The sequence below is a fragment of the Cotesia typhae genome, unplaced genomic scaffold (assembly GCF_013202065.1).
Source record: "Cotesia typhae breed Kobodo isofemale line unplaced genomic scaffold, CoteBio_Ctyphae contig_23, whole genome shotgun sequence".
NCBI classification, from domain to species: domain Eukaryota; kingdom Metazoa; phylum Arthropoda; class Insecta; order Hymenoptera; family Braconidae; genus Cotesia; species Cotesia typhae.
This window is the reverse complement of record NW_027423729.1, coordinates 1,674-22,802: the sequence shown is the minus strand read 5'-3', so window position 1 is coordinate 22,802 and position 21,129 is coordinate 1,674. Positions and strand designations below refer to the sequence as shown.

Sequence of the window (21,129 nt, the reverse complement as noted above, 5' to 3'; positions counted from 1 at the left end):
ATTAACATGTTTCGACATTGTAATATGGATATTATTTTTATAATAATATTTATTATTATTACAATACTATTAAAGATAATTTAATATTTTATTAATTTTCTAATGAATTGGTGTTTAATTTAATTCATTTATGTACGGTACTGTTGCCAGATTACCTATCGCTGCCATAGAAACTTTACCATTAAGTTTTCCAGCAACCTATTACAAAGGAAAATAAATAAATAAATATGATAAATTTATGGATAATTATAAAAATCATTTAACATAAAAGAGGTACCTTTTTAACGTCTGCAGATGAAATTTTATCAACTTCAGCAACTAGAGCAGAACAAGATACTGGACGTCCTTTAAATAATGTTTGCTGAGCAAGATTTTCCAATTGTCTTGTATTGTTATCACTTGTATACAAAATTGATGCCTTTAATTCTGTTTTTCCACGAGCAATATCAGCATCGGTAATATTAGGGGAATTCATCCATTTGTAAGCTGCTTTAGTGATCTTTAATATATACAATATTATAGAATATTAATAAATTTTTTTTTGTTTTTTTTTTTTTTTTTTTTGTTTTATAAAATAATATAATTACCGATCCAGCGACATTAGCCGGTGCTTGGATAATAACTCCAAAAAGTCCAGAATCAGAGTAACTAGCATTAAAAGCAGAAATAGCAAATGGATCATTTCCAGCTGCTGAAATGACACTTCGTTGCAATGGAGCTGTTGTTGTGCCCCATTTAATGTGAGGACCAGTTCCAGCAGCCTGTTGTAATACAGCAAATGCCAATGCATCTTTATCATTATTAAAACTTGAACTTTCAACAGCTAATGCAACACTAGCAATCAAAGAATTACGTTCTTTACGTATTTCTCCACCATGATATTTTGATGGTGATGAATTTCCCTCACTTGTTCCAACATTCAAAGTGTTTGCAAAGCTAGATAAATCTGACAATGATATGCCAGTACCTACTACAGCACATCTTGGTCCTGTGAACCAACTATTGACAAAATGTTGCAACTGATAAAGAAAAATCAAAGGATATTTATTATTAATAATCATATTTTATTTTTATTTTCAATATTCGATTAAATAATAAACTTACGCTTTCTGATGATATTTTATCAATATGACGTTTTGGAGAATACAAAGAGTAACCCAAACCCGTACGATAAGCTGCTTTATGTAAAAGCTCAAGTAATCGTGTAGCTTCTGGAACTGCTGAAAGTTCATAACGTAGTCTTGGTGATAAATCACTAACTTCCCATGGTTTAAATACTTGTCGTGTTGCCACATCCTCTAAGAAGTTAAAAGCTTTGTCTCTAAATTTTATTGTTAATAAAAAATAAATTATTAAAGTTAATAATTTTATATTATTATTATTTTATATTATTAAATTAATGACTTACAAATGATTACGAGTTACTTGAAGAGTATAAGCTGTTGATTCACGATCACTTGTAGCAAATATATTACCACCAAGTTGTTGAATATTGCGGGTAATACCAAATGTAGTTCCGCGCGATGTTGTTAATCCAGCTGCTAATCGTAAAAGATGTGAAATACCTTGAGTATCATACGTTTCATTTCGAGGTCCAGCTCTATATATAGACAATATAATAATAATAATAATAATAATAATAATAATAATAATAAATAATAATAATAATAATAATAATAATAATAATAATAATAATAATAATAATAATAATAATAATAATTATTATTATTATTATTATTATTATATAAAATTTGTTTTAACCCTTTGTTACTCGCGCTATACGGCGATTCCCCCCCACAACACTACTCAACCTAATAAAGTTGGCATGAATACGAGTGAGACACTCGAGAAAGTGCGAGTAACGGAAGGTTAATAATTATTAAAAAATGATATTACTTGAAAACAATTGACAATTGGGTTACTGGACTATTGTTATCCAATGCAGTAACAGTAATTTTATTACTTAAGACTTTGAAATCACCAGCAGTCGCAGCAGCTGGTGCAGAATGAGCAGCTTTTACTGCAGCTGCATAATTTCTTACCTACAATACAAATTATAATAATAATAATAATAATTTTTTTCATTTTATTTATTTATTATTTTTTATTAATAATTTTTTTTTTTTAATATCTGTCATTGTCACTCCGAGTATAATAAAGTTAACCCTATAAATGAACAATAATAAATCTTTGAAGAGTTAAAAAAAAAAAGAAGATATTATAATTCTTTCATTGGGTTTATTGATAAATACTAATTTCAATTTTATACTGATAATAAAAATAAAGTATTGGGGCTTCCTTTTACCGAATTTTAATGCTATAAAAAATTGTTATAATGTAGTTAAAATGTCTACGGTTTTATATAACACTCAAGTTTTAATTTATAAGAAACGTAACATATATTTCAGAATATAGAAAAGAAAAAAATGTCGAATTGAATAATAAAAACATTCAGTAAAAAGGTAAAATAAATTAAACTTACAGATGAATTGCGTAAAATTGGAGAACGCACAGCAGAACATGCCATTTTTACAATGTTAATTAATAATAAAATTTTATCATAAAATTCTTTATTGCTAAAGGTGAATCGTTTTGGGCATTGAAAAGATACTCACTCATACACCCATATATCACAGACAAAGACAAGACTATTAACTGCTCAAACTGCGCAGGATTATGACGATAATGCTTCAAGTACCGAATGGAACAACCGTGAACGAGGAAAATGAGGAAAAAATAAAATGGTACATTACACCAAAAGAAGATGGAGCCTCACGTATGTACAATTATCAAAACTAAAATATAAATAAAAATTATTTATATAGATGGCCATACATACTTATTAACAATTAACCAATAATAATATATATATATATATATATATATATATATATATATATATATATATATATATATATATATATATATATATATATATATATATATATATATATATATATATATATATATATATATATATACATATGGTATATGCATAAAGTAAATAAATAAATAAATATTATAACATCATAAGCATGTACATACATATATTAGGGATAACAGTTATTTTTGGAAACTACTATGCGATTCATTTTTTCACAGTTTTCTTTAATTATGAAATTTTGAATTCATAGTAAATGTTATTATTATTAATAATACTGAAGTTAGAGGTCAGCTGTCAATTTAAAAAATTTTTTTAACAAATTAATTACAATTAAAAAATGCTTCTAAAAATTTTCACTTGTAATTTTTATTAATTTTCACATGTGAAACTTTTTAATTGAATTTTTTTTCAAAATAATTTAATTGCTATAAAATTCCAAAAAATTTATAATATCTGTCAATTTCAGCAGTGTTATTATTATTACTTTATTCTTTGATAATTTGAAACAACATCACAATAGTATAGTTGTTTAACAAAAATAGTTATACTAGTAAATATTAAAAGAAAATTTTTTTTGTTTAATGTGTTTGCAATGTTAAACTTTTGGCATTTTGAAAATTATTTTATTAAATTTATAATATATATTTATCGATAGATGTGATGTATAAAATCTACAGATTCGGTAGAATCTGGCGCCAAGGTCCGTTCAAAAATCCGGCCGTTGTAAACGGAGCGCCAGACTACCGACTGTATATTTATACTGTAAGCAGAACGGTTTTTTGAGGTTGCGAAATTTTATTTAATTCTACGGTACTTTTTTTCCACTAATTTTTTATTATAACAGTTGTTCATTATTTATTTTACCGTATTAATTTATTTATTTCACTTATCACAATTTATTTACTTGAAATTATTAAATTTTATCAGCACATACTATAGCGCGCTCACGAATTTCGATCCTGACTTTTTTTCTATGTAAAAAGTGACATGCCACAGACTAGATAAAATAAAAATGTGTAGTAATCCTCCTATAGATACGAAACTACAGTTAAAAAAAGTAATTCACAGCTTACATCTACAGCCACCAGAGTGCACAGAAATTATTTCAACATAAACTGTAGATTCAAAACGGGATAGCCTACTAAAGTCAGCACCCCAGAGATTTTTTTTTTTTAATTTTTGATTTTTTCTTCTATGACGTCTGCAGCTCTTTGTTTGTCTTTTACTATTCACTATCAAAATTTGTTCGTTATCCATTTATTTATTTTGAAAAGAATTTATTAATAATGTACCTTCAAGTTAGCCCCCCCTATCGCATGTTTTTAATATTTTGGTTGCAATTTAGGTTATTAAACCTCTGTTTTTGATTGTTCATGTATATTTAACATTTGTTCCTATTTCAAATTGTTTAGTTATTGTTTTATTAACATTTTTAATTAGCTGAATGTATGTATTCTAAATATTCGCACCGCGCATGCGTCAACTTTACGTATATAGACTTTTTGCGTGGTCTTTTGAAAATTATAGTGACAAGCACATTTCATGTGTAAAAAATTAAAAAATTTACAAGTGTAATTTTTTAAGAATCACCTTTTAATTAATTTAAATAATTAGAAAAAAATTGTTGGACGTCAGCCAATGTCAATGTCATTAAGTAAATAAATAAATAACTAATAAATATTAATTTCATTTTAAATTTCTTAAAAAATTTCGAAACAATGGTTAATTAATGTATGTATATTTTTATTAACTAACTAACGATATAATGAAAAAAAAAAATTTTGAAATTAAAAAAAAAACTCTGGGGTGCTAACTTTAAGTGAGCTGATAATTGATACACTAAGCAATGTTTCAACGACTTCAGTATCCTTGACTAATGAAATTTATATAAATATATAATATGATTATATATATATATATAAGCGAAATCGATTTTTCTTGGGTTGAAATTCGTCCGAAAAAATTTGGGGTACTCAATGACGCGCGCCAAGTACGATAAAAAATTTTTTTTTTATTTTTTAATTTTCAACAAATTTTTTTTCAATTTTTTCAACATTATGACGGTTTCTTGGTATTTTTTTGTATTTCATATCTTTTTGTAGAGAATGAAAATTATTAAAATGAGTCTAATTTTTTTTGTAAAGTGCAAATGTTATTGAGATGAGTTTCATGAACGTGGCCTTGGCGCAATTTTTTACAGTGAAACTGTTTTTGTTCGGATTATACTAATCACAGTATATATACAGTATTTTATTTATATAATATTGATGCTATTTATTTTATTAAACAGTATTGTAAATTATAAATAATAGCGGTTTTTTTTTCTTTCATGCATGATGATATTATTAAATAGTGTTAAGGGTATTGGTTTTTTTTTTTTTTTTTCAATTGAAACATACATATATAAATAGATGAAATTTTTCTTAATATTTTAGTGAATGATTATATAATTTTCAAAATGTATGTATAAAAATAACTATTAAGTATAATAATTTATATAAATTGTTTGGTTTATCAAGTGGAAAAAAACAGAGTTCAAGAGGATGCTGCTGCTTAAAAAAATGTATTAAATTCAAATTGAAATATTAAATATTGGTTTAAAATGAGTAATAAAATAGGATTATCAACTGCGGAGGCATTAGAAATTCTTCATCATGAAATTGAACGTGTTTTAATTGAATATAAAGTTGACTATCATAAAAATAAGTAAGTTTGTCGTTTTTTTTTTTTTTTTTTTTTTAAATAAAAATTGTATTTTTTTTAATTATTCTATCACTATTACTGTTATTAACATTATTATTATTATTATTTTTTTTTATCATCTTTTAATATAGTTTTTTTGATTTCTAGAAAATTTCATTGTTGGTTAAAAGATTCACTCCATCACAAAAGTCAGTATACAACACTTTGTTGGACATCAGCTGTTGCACTATTCATAAATGCCATCATCTTAATAATTGTTTATTTAAATATTAATCAACAGAGGTAAGATATTGATATATTAATATACATAATCATTATTATCAATTATTATTACTATCTGTTATCACAGCGATCAAGTTTCATTATTGCCATATGAAGCACTTATTATTTGTTGTTTTGTTATATTAAATTTTGTGTTAGTGACATCAGATAATATTTTACGCCATAACGAAATACCTCACAGGGTTAACATTCTTCTCAAAAAAATAAACGGTATAAACAATATATATTCTTAAAAATACTTTATCAGTAATTAATATAAAATAAAATTTAATTAAATTTATTATTTTTTTTTTTTTTCAGCTGCTCGTTTTTTATGCAAATGGAAACCGGAAAATTATCCACATCTTTGTACTCCCCTTTCACCTTGCGTAACTTTACAGTGGACATATCGGGATAATGTTATTGTTAATTTACCATGGGCTTTACTAGTTACTGGTGATATTGTTATAATAAAACCCGGTCAACAAGTACCTGGTTATTGTATTCCATACAACGTAAGCTTTAATATTAGTTATTATATTATTATATACTTATTGTGCCTTAGTATATTTAAAAATTTTTTAATTTATTAAAATAAAATTTTTTTTTTCTCTTTTAAGGATCCTGATGGCTCACCTTTATATGCAAAAGAAATGTATAGCCCAAATGTTAATCACAATACAAATGAAATATTTACATCACCTCAAGCCCGAATTCCTTTAAAAAATAAAATTTACATATTAAAAGAAACTCCTTATTTAGTAAATTTACGAATGGCTTTAGATCAAGCACTTGATCGACCTGTTACTTATCATAATCGCAAACGTCATTTACTTATGATTTGTTGCATTGAACAATTGGCCTATCCTATTCTTTTAATAATTGTTTTAATTGTAAATTTATTACGATATTTATATTTTTACAAGTATGCTGGTTCTGGCCACTGGACTGAATTATTTTTATTACAACCCATTGCAGTAACACTTCCATTATTGCCAATTATATTTCCAATATTTTGGATTGTTTTAAATTGCTTTGGTATGGCCAGATTCAAAGCTTTATTTCAACTTTATCAATCTTCTAGTAAAATTTCGGTAAGTTTTAATAGTAATAATAATAATAATAATAATAATAATAATAATAATAATAATAATAATAATAATAATAATAATAATAATAATAAATTTTGCAACTGTCATTCTCAACAACCTGGGGAATATCTCCTGGCAAATAAGGCAGCACTGGTGTCACGTCAATACCGTAGCAATGACGAAGATAGTAGTACAGTACTCTCAGGGCAGCATTGTGACGCTGGATATATGCACCTCTCGCCAGCACTGGACATGCCGACAAAAGGTGCATAAGCGTCTCCGGATGTTGTCTACACCTCCTACAGGACGTGTCCGGAAGCTGCACCTGGAGCACCTTGCTACGGTACTCAAGAGTGTTAATGACACCATCTTGGCAGGCAAATATGAACCCTTCAGTCTCGGACATCAGGCCCGCTGACTTTAAGAAGGAAAACGTCAGCTGGATGGACAAGCCATGATCACGCACGTGTTTAAAGAACACGCTGTGCATGGACTTGTTCATCAGTTCGCCAAGGAGTAGTTTTCCTCGGCGTTCCTGATGACGCTCTTAAATTCCTCCTTTCGGAGTTCCATAAGAGCGTTTATTTCTCCAAGACCAAGGGTTCTTGCCGCATATATGCTGCCTTATACAAGAATGACCCCTTATGCGCATTTTCATGTTTATGTACAATTTGCATAAGAAAGTCATCCTCGTCTGCAGTGAAATTGACAACTTCGTGAGTTAAACCCAGGACCAAACGGTCGTGAAGCCGCTCCAAACTCTACAAACCTCTCCCACCGATGGACCGGGAGAGGTATAATCTGGCGACTGATGAATTGGGGTGCATGCTTCGATTCATATTAATGATCTTACGGGTTTTGATGTCGAGATCTCGTAAATCCTTTCGGGTCCATTTCAGGACACCGAAAGAGTATAGTAAGACTGGGACAGCGAGCATGTTAGTAGCTGAGACTTTGTTTTTGCCGGAAAGTTCGGAGGACCAAATTTTCCGGAGTCTCCTAACATACTCGCTCTGGAGAGTTGTTCGGACTTCAGAGACCGCATGCATGCGGTGCTCTTCCATTCCTAGATATCTATACAACTCCCCGGCGTCTAATTGGCTTAAGACGCTCCCATCCACTAATTCGACATCATCACCAGTATCAGAGCACTTACCCCTCGCCAGATGTACGACCGCACACTTGTTCAACCCAAAAGACATTCCGACATCTCGTGTGTACTCTGCTACGATGTTAAGGGCTGCTTGTAGATGATCTTCATCAGCACTATATAGCTTCAGATCATCCATGTAAAGCAGATGGGTGATCGAATATTTTCGATCACCCGGAGGCCCCACAGAGTACCCACGAGTTTTACGGAGCAACAGATATAGGCAGCAGTGAAATGCAAAACAGCAGAGGGCTCAAGGAATCGCCTTGGAAGACCCCTCGTTTGTACTCTACAACTCCGGTTACGTGCAATGCGTTTCTACTTCCAATGTGAAATCGCGTTCGCCAGAGCTGCATTGTACGCCGAATACATTCCACTATTTCGGGATTGACTCCCAGGCATTTGAGTAGATATAAAATTAACTCATGTGGAGTTGAGTCAAATGCCTTGCGATAGTCAATCAAGCCATTGACAGGTTGCGTTGATAGTAGATCGCATCTTGTAAGACGCATCGATCCACTATCAGGTTCTCCTTGCAACCTGACAGGCCTCTTTACTGCCACGTTGTTCATATATCTGTTGCCATACAGGCTCTATCTGCTGCAAGATACGGTTATTTAAAATTTTTGTAAAAATTTTATAAACCGCATTCAAGCAGGTGATAGGCCTGAAATTCTTAGGAGTCAGACAAGTCACCTTTTTTTAGGTATCAGTACGGTTCGCCCTTCTACAAGCCAGTCCGGAATCGGATCGTCAGCTCTAATGTATGATGTAAATATGCGGGCCAGATGGAGGTGGGTAGAAGTAAACTTCTTCCACCAAAGACATTAATGCCGTCTGGTCCCGGGGCAGCCCAATTTTGCTGCCATTTAGAGCTGAACGAACTTCATCCACACTGACTGCAGGGCTCTCTTCATCAGCATTCTGTCGACGGTGTTCCCGACAGAATACTTTGAAGTCGTGCAGAGCTGGAGTGTTGGCGTTCACGTTTGGTTGATCTCCATACAACTCAGTCCAAAAAGCTTCCACCCGCTCAGGTGTTGGATAATTCCCGGTAACATCGGTCTTTGGTGTCAGAAACCGTGAAGGGCTGGATCGAAACAACGAGTTGTCGACCAACCGCTTCAGCCTTTTCTCTAATGACTTTTTAGCAGCCACTAGAGCCCGCAATTTATTAAGAGACTCTTCCTTGATGACATGAAGAGTACTCTTGTTCAGTGCGTGATGACGCCACCGAAGTTCAGCAGCAATGCGCCGAATTCGGGGCGTGTATGGTGTTTGAGTTGTGTCGTACTCAATCACACACTGAATGCAGGAGACCTGTTTCCGGGACATGTCAATTTTCAAGCCAAGTTGTGAGATGCGCTGTTTCAACCTTGCCTCGATCGAGAGACATTGTCTCTCTCTCGGAAAAGCCGAAACTGCTGCACCATACACAACCTGGCTCACAGTGGCAAGGGTGGAATCCTCCAGGATGTGTGCACGGAGATCTTCGTTTACCGCGTCAAGCTGTTGTTGGGAGTAAGTTATCTTTTTAGATATACTTACTTGCCGTCCTAAAAGGGATTGTTGTTGTCAGGAGGAACGGCGTCGCTCTTGGTGTAGTTGCGCCGGAAAGGAAAGTCTATTAGACTGCCTTCTGTCCGGCACAAGCGATCTTCTATTTCGCCGAAGATGAGCGGCATAATTACGCAGGTGTTTGGGCGTAAAATGCGCTAGCTCCGGATGCATATCACTCCAAGAGTGTGCATCCGGGCCATATAACCGCTCACCCCCGGCTCGCTACGTTGGTAGCACACCAAGAGATCGACTCTCAGTTCCTCCGTCCACTTAAAGTAAGTCCTTAAGGCGCCAGGGTCGTCATCATTCATCGGGTCCGGCGTGCTCCTCCCACCTGATGAATGGTCCTCATCCGAAAAGGACCGGTTGTGGGGAGCACTTCTGAGTTGGTATCTTGTGGTAACTCAGTTATTTCCATGCAGTGGGTAGTTGGCCCACTGCACGGGCTACGTCGTTCGCCTACAGACCTGATGTTATGGTCTGCGTTTCCCGCGATGCGCCGCTTGGAGGCCACGTAGCAAGCATCGCATATAATAATAATAATAATAATAATAATAATAATAATAATAATAATAATAGTAATCAAGTTTTTTTTAATTTTATATTTCGTAATATATTTATAGTTTGTAGATCCATATGATGATACCGATATAGCAGGCCCAAACAATCCTGAGGTTGTTTATAATTGGTCGGAATTGGCAGAATATTTTCTTTCAATAATTATTGGTAAAGAATTTATGATGTCACGCTCAGCAAGTATTCTTCATGTATTAGGATCAGTTACAGCATTATGTTGCATTGACAAAAAAGGAATTCTATCTTGGGCCAATCCAACTGCAGAAAAAGTTTTTTTTTTACGTAATGCCAATGCATTGTCTCGTACATCTAGGTATTTTAAATGTTTATATTTTTATATTTATTCTTTCCTCTCCTTCCTCCCCCCCCCCCAATATAACAGTATATTTATTTATTTAAATTTTAGTTCTATTAGCCTTGAAAAACCATCGGAATCGCCAAGAACAACAACAACAACAACAGAACCCCTACATAAAAATGAACAAGAACAACATCACCAACCAAATGAACAACTGAAGCAAGAACAAGAACAAGATAAAGAAGAAGAAGAAAAAGAAAAAGAAAAAGAAGAACAAGAACAAGAACAAGAACAAAAACAAAAACAAAAACAGCAACAAAATCACCGTACAACATATGTTCAACATGGTAAATTTAATTTTTCCTTTTATATTTAATATTAAGCATATTGTAATAAAATTATTAACAGTATAATTTTTTTTTATTTTTAGTAGCTGAAGTTCTTGATTTAACTCACGATCATGCTCTACCGTTTCGTCTTCAATTTGATGATCCTTCCTGGAGACATCATTTAAATTCTCTAAAACCTTTGGGATTAGCGATATTACTGAATACGTGTAATATGGAAACTCAAGAACATTATGCTCAATTTTGTTGTCACGTTACTTGTGAAGCTTTTTACAATGAAAATTTAGTTCCAGTAATAAATAGAAGGTATGTATATTCATTTTGAGATTTAAAATTTATATCTCAATCTAATTATACTAAAATAATAATAATAATAATAATAATAATAATAATAATAATAATAATAATAATAATAATAATAATATACAAAATTGTACATTTAAGTATATTATTTATGTATACGTAAGTAAACTTTAATAGCTTCTTTAAATATATTAAATAATAAATTTGTCAGCAACCACAACAATGACGATAAAATTGATTCAAACAAGAATGATACAGTTATGCAAAGTTCGAGGCAAATAAATTTAATCGTCGAGGAATTTGAAAACATTGGAAAGACGGGGTCAGTTAAAATATATTATTTATTATAGTTTTCATTTATAAAAACTACTCGCAATCTCTTTATAAACTATAATAATATTATTTTAATCTTTACTGTAAATATATAGTGATAATTAATAATTAATAATTAATAATTGATAATAATAATAATGCAGTATATAATTTTAACTTTTAATGTTTCTTACTATTAAATAAACCTCGAACTATGTAAATAAATCTTAACCATAGACTACTTTTACTTTACTTTTACTTAACATCTATTTTACTTTTACTTAACTAAACGTTAATTTATTATATCCATAATATTATTATTTTATAATATTGAAAATTGTTTAATCTAACAGGTGCTTATGTGAACTTGCAAAACAAATTGGATTTCAAGAACAGGCACAAGAAATTTTTCAATTGGAACAACAGCTATCAACTTTTCGACATGTTGTATGTATATAGTATAATAACTTTTTTTTTTCAACATAAAATAATATAAATAAATAAAATTATTTCTTGATATTTTAAATTTAGCAACCGGAAATGGTCAGACGTGATATTAAATTCGCAAGATCATTAAGTATTGCTACAAAACTTAAATTTCCTTTCCCTCATATGGTTGCAGTTGTAATGAAAGAACGTACCGGTGGTAGTTTACAATTATTAACTCAAGGTACTGCGGATATTATTTTAGACTCATGTATTGAATTTTGGGATGGACATGATCTTTGTCCATTATCCGCTTCTGATAGGTTGGTCAAAAATTTACAATAATTTTATTATTATATATACATATACTTAATTAGGCTTAATTTATTTATTTTTTATCTTTATTTATAATATGTAGAAAAAAAATTCAAGATTTTTATCAACGGACTAGTTTAACGTCTTACTGTACTGCGTTTGCATATCGACCATTGATTCATACCGTCAATAATAAATTATCGAATATTTATTTAGAACTTCCATCTGATAGTAAACACTTGTATGCACCTCATAAAAGTCCAACTCCAGTACCTTGGGATTTTCGAAATGTTATAGATCCACGTGTTAAAGGATTATTAGGACAATTTCATTCAACAGGCAAGCATTTTTTTTTTTTTTTTTTTTTTAAACTCTAATAAAATGACAAATATTTATTTTTAAATAAAATAAAAGTAATAGTAATAGTAATATAATATAATATAATATAATATAATATATTAATATTTATTATAGATTCATTACTTTGCACAGAAAATAAAAATGAAGAAATAAATGATGTTGATAGTTGTTTCGAGATGCAATGTAATCAAATATTCATTGGAATGGTAACAATGCAGTATCAAGCTCAAGCAGATATGGTTCGTATTTTTAATTATTACTATTAATACTATTTAACGTGAGAGTAATGTTATCAAATTGATGCTTGTAAATAATAATAGTAATAGTTAATTTATGAAATTTATTATCATGTTTTGTTTGAAATAATTGTTCATTGGTCAATCATTGATCATTGACAATTATGACGATAACGTTGACGATATGTATGTGAAATTGATAGGTGCAATTAATTGAACAATTAGAAAGAGCGTGCATAAGATTTGTTCACTTCAGCAAGGAAAATGAATTACGTTCGCGTGTATTCTCAGAGAAGATGGGTCTTGAGAGTGGATGGAATTGTCACATTTCATTGCTCAGCGAGAGGGCTAGGTATTATTTATCATCTTATCATATAATCAAGCGGGGAATAATAATAATAATAATAATAATAATAATAATAATAATAATAATAATAATAATAATAATAATAATAAAAATGATATTATTTTTATAAAAATATATTTATTCTACTAATAGTTATTAATAATCAATAATGAACAATAATCTGATTATATTTACAATTGATATATTGAATAATTAATGTAAGTAACTTAAATTGATGCATGGCGTTAATCATAAAGAGAAAATAACAATTAAAGTTGTTATTATAACACTTTACATTATGATCATTTTCACCATCATTAGTTGATTAATTTATGCTTACAAGCATGCTTATATTTTTTGTTGTATATTGAATTATATTTTAATAATAATTGTCATTAATATTATTATTATTATTATTATTATTATTAATATTGTTGTTATTATAATTATTATTATTTTACGTGTATGTGTGTAACTAACAAAATGACAATAGGTCAGAGAGTCCAGTAGGATGTTGGGTGAGCCAAGCAGCTGCTATGTCCTCACCAACGTCTTCTGATAAATTTAATCAGTATAATGCTGATACCTGCATGATGAATGAAGAGGCCAGCGAATTGCTTAATCGTATATGTCCTCGGTATGTTATTAAACATTTTACTTACCGAGGAATTTAATTTATTAATTATTTATTCATAATCATCCTCATATTCATATTCATATTTAAATTATTATTTTATAACTATTATTTTTAAGCTATTTATTGCTTTAAAATATAATAAGCTTATTGATATAATTCAAACAACAAATGTTCTTCAACACTATTATTATATTTTAAGTGTGTTATAAATTTTTTAGTTCTAATTTGGATGTAAGTCGAACAATGAGTATGTCTGCACCTAGCGCAATAAATATAGACTATACAACTGTTAAATTTGAACAAGATACAACAGAATGGCATCAGGATTCTGTTATGCAAACTAAAAGTGCAATGAGTCATAGGTTTGTAAATAAAAAAATAAAAAAATAAAAAAAACTAAATCACTATTTCATTTTTTATTTATCTTTTTAGGGAACATGATACAATAAAAAGTGAAGATAGCGTATTGGTTCAAAGTGTTGAATTAGGATCCGGACAGGAAGCTTGGAGATCGTTGAGCTGTCTTACTGATAGTACTGAACAAAGTGCTCCAGTTAATTTTGATTTATCTAACAGAGTAAGTTTAACATACATTAAGAATAATAATTAAATAATAAATTGTTTTTCAAAACAATATCGAAAGAATTATATTACGTTATAGGCAAAATTACCTAGAGGAATAGATAAAATACGTCCGCATATTGAAATGGTTGACAATGTACCTTTATTGGTATCGTTGTTTACCGATTGCAATACAATAGTAACTCGTGAAATGTTAAATATTATGCAAGATTATGGTGAAGTAGTTTGTGTACTTGGTTCATCGGCAAATGCTGATAATATGCCAATATTTATGCAAGCAGATGCAGGGTAACAACAATTGAATTAAATTAAATATTTTTTTATTGTAAAACTAAAAATTTTTTTAATTAATAATTATTGTTATAAAATAGAGTTGCTGTTGAACCGTTGTATCCACAAGTTTGCCAAAAAATTCCTGTAATGGTAAATACAAATGATGAACAAGGCCCATCACCAATTGATTTAAGTCGAGCTCTTAATTCAATAGCTTGTTCACTATGTGTAAAACGTGAAGATCCAATAGCTTTATTTCACCTTGTAATGGAGGTAAATTTTTTCATTTTTTTTTTTTTTTTTCACCTTTTATTTGTTAAACTTTTAATTTTTAATTATTTACAGGCAAGAGACTACATGAGATGTTTATGGAATTGTGTTCAATTTTGGTTGTGTTGCATTGTAACACTTTCATTTACCCAAGCATTATCAGTATTGTTATTATTACCACCATTATTTTCAATAAGCCAAGTTATCTGGTTAATTTGTTTAATTATTCCTCTATTATCAATATCAATGATGGCTACACCAATTGACCCTACAATAATGCAGAGAGCTACCGGAAAAAATCAGTGTGTTGTTAATAGCAAGGTACATTTATTTTATAATTATAATACGAATAAGAACTGTAAGTGAATTAAAATTTTTCTCTTTTAGGTTGCCTTTTTTGTTATTTGGTGCTATGGGAGTAAATTTTTACCTACAATAATAACACTTGTAATATCACAAATGATTTTTTACATGTTTTTATGTCCATTATATAATATAAAAACTACATCAACAAGTACAATAAATACAGAATGTTTTTATATATATCTTGAAATTGATGACAATGATGTTAGTTGGGGTGGATGGAATACCCAACCAAATATTATTTTTATGATGCAACATTTTTCGCTAACTTTGTTAGTTTTACATTTCGGTGTGTGTATATACTACTACTACTACTACTATTCTTTAAAAATTTAATTAAATCCTTTCCAATTGGTTATTCGTATTTTTATAATAATAATAATAATAATAATAATAATAATAATAATAATAATAATAATAATAATAATAATAATAATAATAATAATAATAATAATAATAATAATAATAATAATAATAATAATAATAATAATAATATTATTATTATTATTATTATTATTATTATTATTATTATTATTATTATTATTATTATTATTATTATTATTATTATTATTATTATTATTATCATTTATATAAATTTCAGTAATAATTTCATCAGGATTTGTACATAGAGAATATTTGATATTTCAAAGAATGCCATTTAATAATTTATTATGGTTTTGTAATATAGTTATTGTGTAAGTACTTTTTTTTATATATATACAATAATTGCATTTTTATCTATTTGTTAATTTATTTATTTTTCTTTAAAAAAAAATTTAATTTAATAATATTATTATTAACTATAATTTTTACAGTTTAGGATTGCAAGCTCTTTTTTCTGGTAATACATTGTATAAATTATTAAAAGAAGAGCAACGGAAAAATCAAAAATTTCCAGTTCAACTGCCATTGTTTTTCCTTATATCAATTCCACTAGTTTTCACTATTAACGAATTGGTTAAGTGGCAAGAAATAAAGTAAGTTCAAATATATATTATAAAATAATAATATACATTAAAGACAGTAAAAAATTTTAAGTGTTTTAATTCTTAAATCTTTTTTTTTTTCAGAGCCAATGTACGTCATCAAAAAAGGGCTCGATTAGAATTTGGTACAAAACTCGGAATGAATTCACCGTTTTAATTAATTCATTGATTAATTAAAATATATTCAAAAAAAGATAAATAATATTTTTATGTTAATTTAATGCATTTAATAATAATGAATTATAAAAAACTAAATATAAATTTTGGGTTTTAATTGAAGCTTAAACTTTGTGCTCTGATATTATTTACAAGTACAATTACCGCTTAATTAAATTATTACAATTATTTACAAAATAGTATTTTATTAAATTTTTGTACGATTATATACATATTCAGTAATCGTAAATTAAAAAAAAAATAAATAAATAAATAAAAAAAAAAAAAGTACATTCAAGCTACAAAAAAATTTTTTTTAAACATTATTAAGTTGTTTAGCTACTGTAATGGTAATTTGAACAATGAATATAATAGAAAAAATTAAAATACAGTGCGCCGTTTCGTACAATAATTTTGGAGCAAATACTGACCATACAAACAAATGATGTCTTTCAATACTTATTATGATAGTGTATGTTATATACGAAAATAATTTGAATATTGCATATTGACGATTAATAATATGTAGTTTTTGGAAGAATCTATTTAATAAAAAATTGATAAAATTTTTAATTTATATAACTATATACAGATAATTTTTTTAATAAGTTATAAAATTATATATTTTACTTACTCTAGCGTATTTGAGGTATCATTCAATGTAATTTTGAATACTAATATTAAATAAGCCAAAACAGGTGATGAAAATGTATTAATACATATGAATAACGCAGCAATGTATATTCTGTAAGTTTCTAAACCAATACAACTTGCAGCGACATCAATAGTTGCTAAACTGTTGGAGTTACCCTGAAAATGGTAAAATAAATTATTGTATAAAAAAAAATAAATTATTATTTATATAAATATATATTAATAGTAATAATAATAATAATAATAATAATAATAATAATAATAATAATACCTGGTAAAAATAAAAAACATTGCCTATACAGTAACTTGTAAATGTTAAAATCTTTAGATTATCTGTATAATTTATTAGAAAATTACTAATAATAATTTGACTTATTAATTGAATTGGTAATAATATTATGTTATGAGGTCGGTGTAGTATGGCCGATATGATAATCCAATATTGTAACGATAAATAGATCAGTTGATTTATCAGACTTTTGTAATTATTTTTTGGATATAAAATAATCTTTTTTAGAGAATATATTAAATAAATGGTACAAACGACCCAAAATGTTTTAACTTCGCGTATACCTCTGTAAATGATATAAACACATTATAAATATAGATAAAACATTTTAGAAAATAACAATCTTTAAAATTTACCTGGATTCAGAATAAAAAGGCAATCTATATATATTTCTTTCTGATGCATGACGTAAATAGATACAGAGCAACGTGAAAGAATAAAAAAAATAACTTATCTTTTTGCTGCATCAATTTGTTTTTTATCATTTTTAAATATAAATAATAGAATATAGAGAATCAATCCAAGAGCTGAAAATAATGATAACAATAATAATAATAATAATAATAATAATAATAATAATAATAATAATAATAATAATAAAATAACATTATTAAAAATGAGAGAAAAAATCAATTGTAAAAAAGAAATTTTTTATCCAAATTACCAATTATTACGAGTAAGGTCATGAAAATATCAGAATATTTAGATTCTTTTAACCATCCAGAAATATCAGGTAAATTAGCATATTTATTTCCAGTGCTATTTAATTTTCTCAAAAATCGATGTAAAATGAGCAAAAAAAAAATTTTTATATTGTTTCTATTTTCTTCCGTAATATTTTTTGATTTTTGTTTGATACAATAAATTAGTATAATAAAAAGAAATGTTGTCCAGTAAAAATACCATGTTTGATGTTCTTCTTCAATAAAACTACTGCTACCTAAACTTACAGCATGCAGTCCAACAGCTAAATATAGCATAAAATTTGAAGATAAACTTGAAAATTTACTATTAATCCTAAATACTGATAATTTGAATGGGAAAACTATTTTTGTACACATTAAATAAATATTTAAATTAAATAGTATAAAAATAATAACAATAAAAGCTATCGGTGAGTCCTTAAATGTTAAGGAATTTTCATTATCGTTTATAAAATTTATTAGTATATAATTTAAAGAAAACCATGACGCGACTGAAAATGACCAGAAGTAAAAATATTTTTTTAATGAAAATACTTTGTTCATCGGTTTATTTAAATTAATAATGATGAAAAAAACCTAAAAAAAACAATAAAATTACAAAACACCAGTACTGGTTGAATAAATAAATGAATAAAATTTAAAATGCTTACTTGAATTGTTAATATAATGGCTATTGTTATTAATGGTATGTTGTAATAAATGATACTTTGAACTAGTAAATTCTTCATATCTTTTAAAGACTCGAGGTACAAATTAATAATTTCTTCGGAAACAGTATTATCAAAATTGCTTTCATTGTTGAAAGAATTAATCCATTCAATATGCAACTGTACGGCTTTTAAATAATTTAAATAACATTCTGTAAAAATAAATATTTTATATCAAATATTAAATAAAGAAAAAAAAAATTGAACAAAATAAAAATAACATAAATACCAACGTTTTAAATGAAAGTTGGATAACTTTTTAAAATGATTGAGTACTTGTCTACCATTATAATAAAGAATATAAAGTTTTTGAGCTGATGATAGATTATAATTAATGATATTTAAAGATACAACTCCAATATTTAAATATGGTAAAGGTAGTCCCAGTATAACAGCTAAAGTCGGCGTTATATCAATTTGATCAATTTGATTTACCATTTTGTTGTTTAAATTATTATTATTATGACTGTAATTTCCACCAATCATTAACAAGGGAACCAAAATTTCTTCAGGTGTTGCTCCACCATGTCCTCCAGAATTTTTCATACCGTGATCTCCACAAATAATAAATAAAGATTCAACATTTTGTTTATTCTACAAAAATTATGAAATAAATACAGTGTTTAAATAAAGGAAATAATAATAATACTAAAACACCTACCCATTCAATTATTTTAGATGATATATCATTAATAATTTTATCCATTTCTTTGAGTTTTGATTGAATTAATGGATTTTCAGGACCATAAACGTGGCCAATATGATCGAGACCCAAATAATGAAGAATCATTATTGACCAATCATTGTTATTTTCCAATTCACTATAAATGTTACGAGTAACATTATTATCTACCTAAAAAAACACATTATCGACAGAAAAAACTAACAAAAAAAAAAAAAAAAAAAAAAAAAAACTAACGAAAAAAAAAAAACAACTAATAAAAAGATTGTTGATGCATACTTCCACAAAATCATTAACAAAAAATGAAGTAGTTCCCTCAGAACGATGAAAAATATTTGTAAACATTTGTAACCATGTATCGTCACCATAAAATATTAATTTGTGACCATGATTTTTAGCTTGTAATAATATATTATCACTGGAGACTCTTGTTTCGCCAAGATTTAAAATGACATCTATATAATTAGAAACAGTACCAGTTGTTATAGCCTAAAAGAATAAACAAAAATTATCAATTATTTTTTAAATTCATTTAATCAATGATAATGAGTTATAAAATTGAACCTTTATTTTTGGCATTGTCACCGTTGGGTTGTCGACTTTAACTTGAAACAATTTCCCAAAACGTTTTTCCAATAGTCGATTTGTAAAAATCATTGTATTATGTATACCATCGATTTTACTGGAAATAAAATCCCATCTTAAAGAATCAATAACCATAATTACAATTTTTTTGAATAGCGGCTTATATAAAATATTCGAATTCAACCTAAAAAAATAAATAATAATTGATTAATTAAAATTTACATTTTTATAAAAAAAAAAATTGACTGGGTAAACTGAAATAAAATATACATACAAAGTTTTGTTTATAGATTTTGGTAAATCATTCATAGATGCAAACTTATCATTGTCATTTAAAGAGGTTAATGGAAAAAAACCAAATAAAAAAAAACTTACAGTAAAAAATACTGTTGAAATAGCATAAATAAACAATAAATTATTGTATTGATTTTTACTAGAGCTATTCATGATTGAATTAAATTTATTTTTTGATTAAAAATGAAAAATAGCACAATAAAATTTTCACTAATTTACTCATGTATAAGGACGATCTACACAAATTTTTAAGGTGTTTTTTCGAGCTGATGTTTGAGACCATAAAGCCTAGATTGAAAGAGCAAACTCGCTGTGTTATGCACGAGGCATGATAAAGGGGCCTTTAACCGTCGGTAAAGAGCAGGTCCGTTCGACAGGTCTGATTTATGAAATGCTATAATTCTCCCTTCAAAAATTAATTAATAATTAAAAATTAATGATAAATAAAAAATGCTAAAGAATGAATATTTACCATCAATGATTTATTAACTAATTACAGTTAAAATAACAATGTCGATATGGTCAACAATAAGGCCAAGATTTAATCAATAATTGTCGGCCACGCGCGAAGCGCATAGCTATCAAAATCATCAACGAAATGGCCAAGCAACAGCGAGAAATAACGTTCTAGAGATAGTCAAAAATATAGCCGAGATCTAGCCAAGAATTACCAGCTGTGCGCGAAAGCGCATACCTTTCAAAACCATCGAGTAAATGACCAACCAACAACTAGAAATAGAAGTCTAAACATAGTCGAAAATAACTGCGTGGTGTTGTCA

At 27.9% G+C, this 21,129-nt stretch overlaps 4 protein-coding genes across 16 annotated transcripts; 1 reads left to right on the top strand and 3 right to left on the bottom strand.

Moving 5' to 3' along the window:
• Positions 1–31: 31 nt before the first annotated feature.
• Positions 32–2,640, bottom strand: Uqcr-c2 (Ubiquinol-cytochrome c reductase core protein 2). The gene is made up of 7 exons (XM_074238693.1): positions 2,483–2,640; positions 1,897–2,042; positions 1,409–1,600; positions 1,105–1,321; positions 588–1,019; positions 278–499; positions 32–198 (listed from the first exon to the last, which is right to left on the bottom strand). Exons 1-7 carry the CDS (start codon positions 2,525–2,527, stop codon positions 115–117), a joined length of 1,338 nt encoding a protein of 445 aa, XP_074094794.1. The 5' UTR covers positions 2,528–2,640; the 3' UTR covers positions 32–114.
• Positions 2,641–4,823: 2,183 nt separating this feature from the next.
• Positions 4,824–16,540, top strand: L(2)k05819 (transmembrane protein 94-like protein l(2)k05819). 9 transcript variants are annotated; one of them, XM_074238753.1, is made up of 26 exons: positions 4,897–5,118; positions 5,320–5,344; positions 5,404–5,590; positions 5,735–5,869; positions 5,937–6,079; positions 6,170–6,363; positions 6,469–6,942; positions 10,273–10,538; positions 10,632–10,870; positions 10,954–11,176; positions 11,385–11,495; positions 11,839–11,932; positions 12,017–12,234; positions 12,330–12,565; positions 12,701–12,825; positions 13,026–13,174; positions 13,662–13,805; positions 14,024–14,167; positions 14,238–14,382; positions 14,467–14,675; positions 14,759–14,933; positions 15,006–15,251; positions 15,318–15,582; positions 15,895–15,988; positions 16,109–16,270; positions 16,364–16,540. In XM_074238753.1, the coding sequence occupies exons 3-26, from the start codon at positions 5,487–5,489 to the stop codon at positions 16,434–16,436; spliced, it is 4,368 nt and encodes a 1,455-aa protein (XP_074094854.1). In that variant the 5' UTR covers positions 4,897–5,118; positions 5,320–5,344; positions 5,404–5,486; the 3' UTR covers positions 16,437–16,540. The 9 variants fall into 9 exon arrangements, with proteins under 9 accessions (XP_074094857.1, XP_074094858.1, XP_074094854.1 ...); XM_074238756.1 differs by lacking the exons at positions 4,897–5,118; positions 5,320–5,344 and adding an exon at positions 4,824–4,874; XM_074238757.1 differs by lacking the exon at positions 5,320–5,344 and having other exon boundaries at positions 4,896–5,118; positions 12,719–12,825.
• Positions 16,541–16,689: 149 nt separating this feature from the next.
• Positions 16,690–17,684, bottom strand: LOC141524738 (GPI ethanolamine phosphate transferase 2-like; the record flags this gene model as incomplete). Its single annotated transcript, XM_074238765.1, has 3 exons — positions 16,690–16,977; positions 17,070–17,245; positions 17,361–17,684. Coding segments are annotated over 3 exons (726 nt in total), but the record flags the coding sequence as incomplete, so codon positions are not given.
• Pig-g (phosphatidylinositol glycan anchor biosynthesis class G) lies at positions 17,525–20,924 on the bottom strand. 5 transcript variants are annotated; one of them, XR_012478755.1, is made up of 10 exons: positions 20,823–20,917; positions 20,331–20,756; positions 20,036–20,240; positions 19,751–19,960; positions 19,451–19,642; positions 19,023–19,383; positions 18,733–18,941; positions 18,043–18,658; positions 17,735–17,905; positions 17,525–17,664 (listed from the first exon to the last, which is right to left on the bottom strand). XR_012478755.1 is itself a non-coding variant. In XM_074238761.1 (9 exons), the coding sequence occupies exons 2-9, from the start codon at positions 20,501–20,503 to the stop codon at positions 17,829–17,831; spliced, it is 2,043 nt and encodes a 680-aa protein (XP_074094862.1). In that variant the 5' UTR covers positions 20,504–20,756; positions 20,823–20,918; the 3' UTR covers positions 17,548–17,828. The 5 variants fall into 5 exon arrangements, 4 of the variants coding, with proteins under 4 accessions (XP_074094862.1, XP_074094863.1, XP_074094865.1 ...); XM_074238761.1 differs by having other exon boundaries at positions 17,548–17,905; positions 20,823–20,918; XM_074238762.1 differs by having other exon boundaries at positions 17,548–17,905; positions 20,432–20,756; positions 20,823–20,915.
• Between the last annotated feature and the right edge of the window lie 205 nt (positions 20,925–21,129).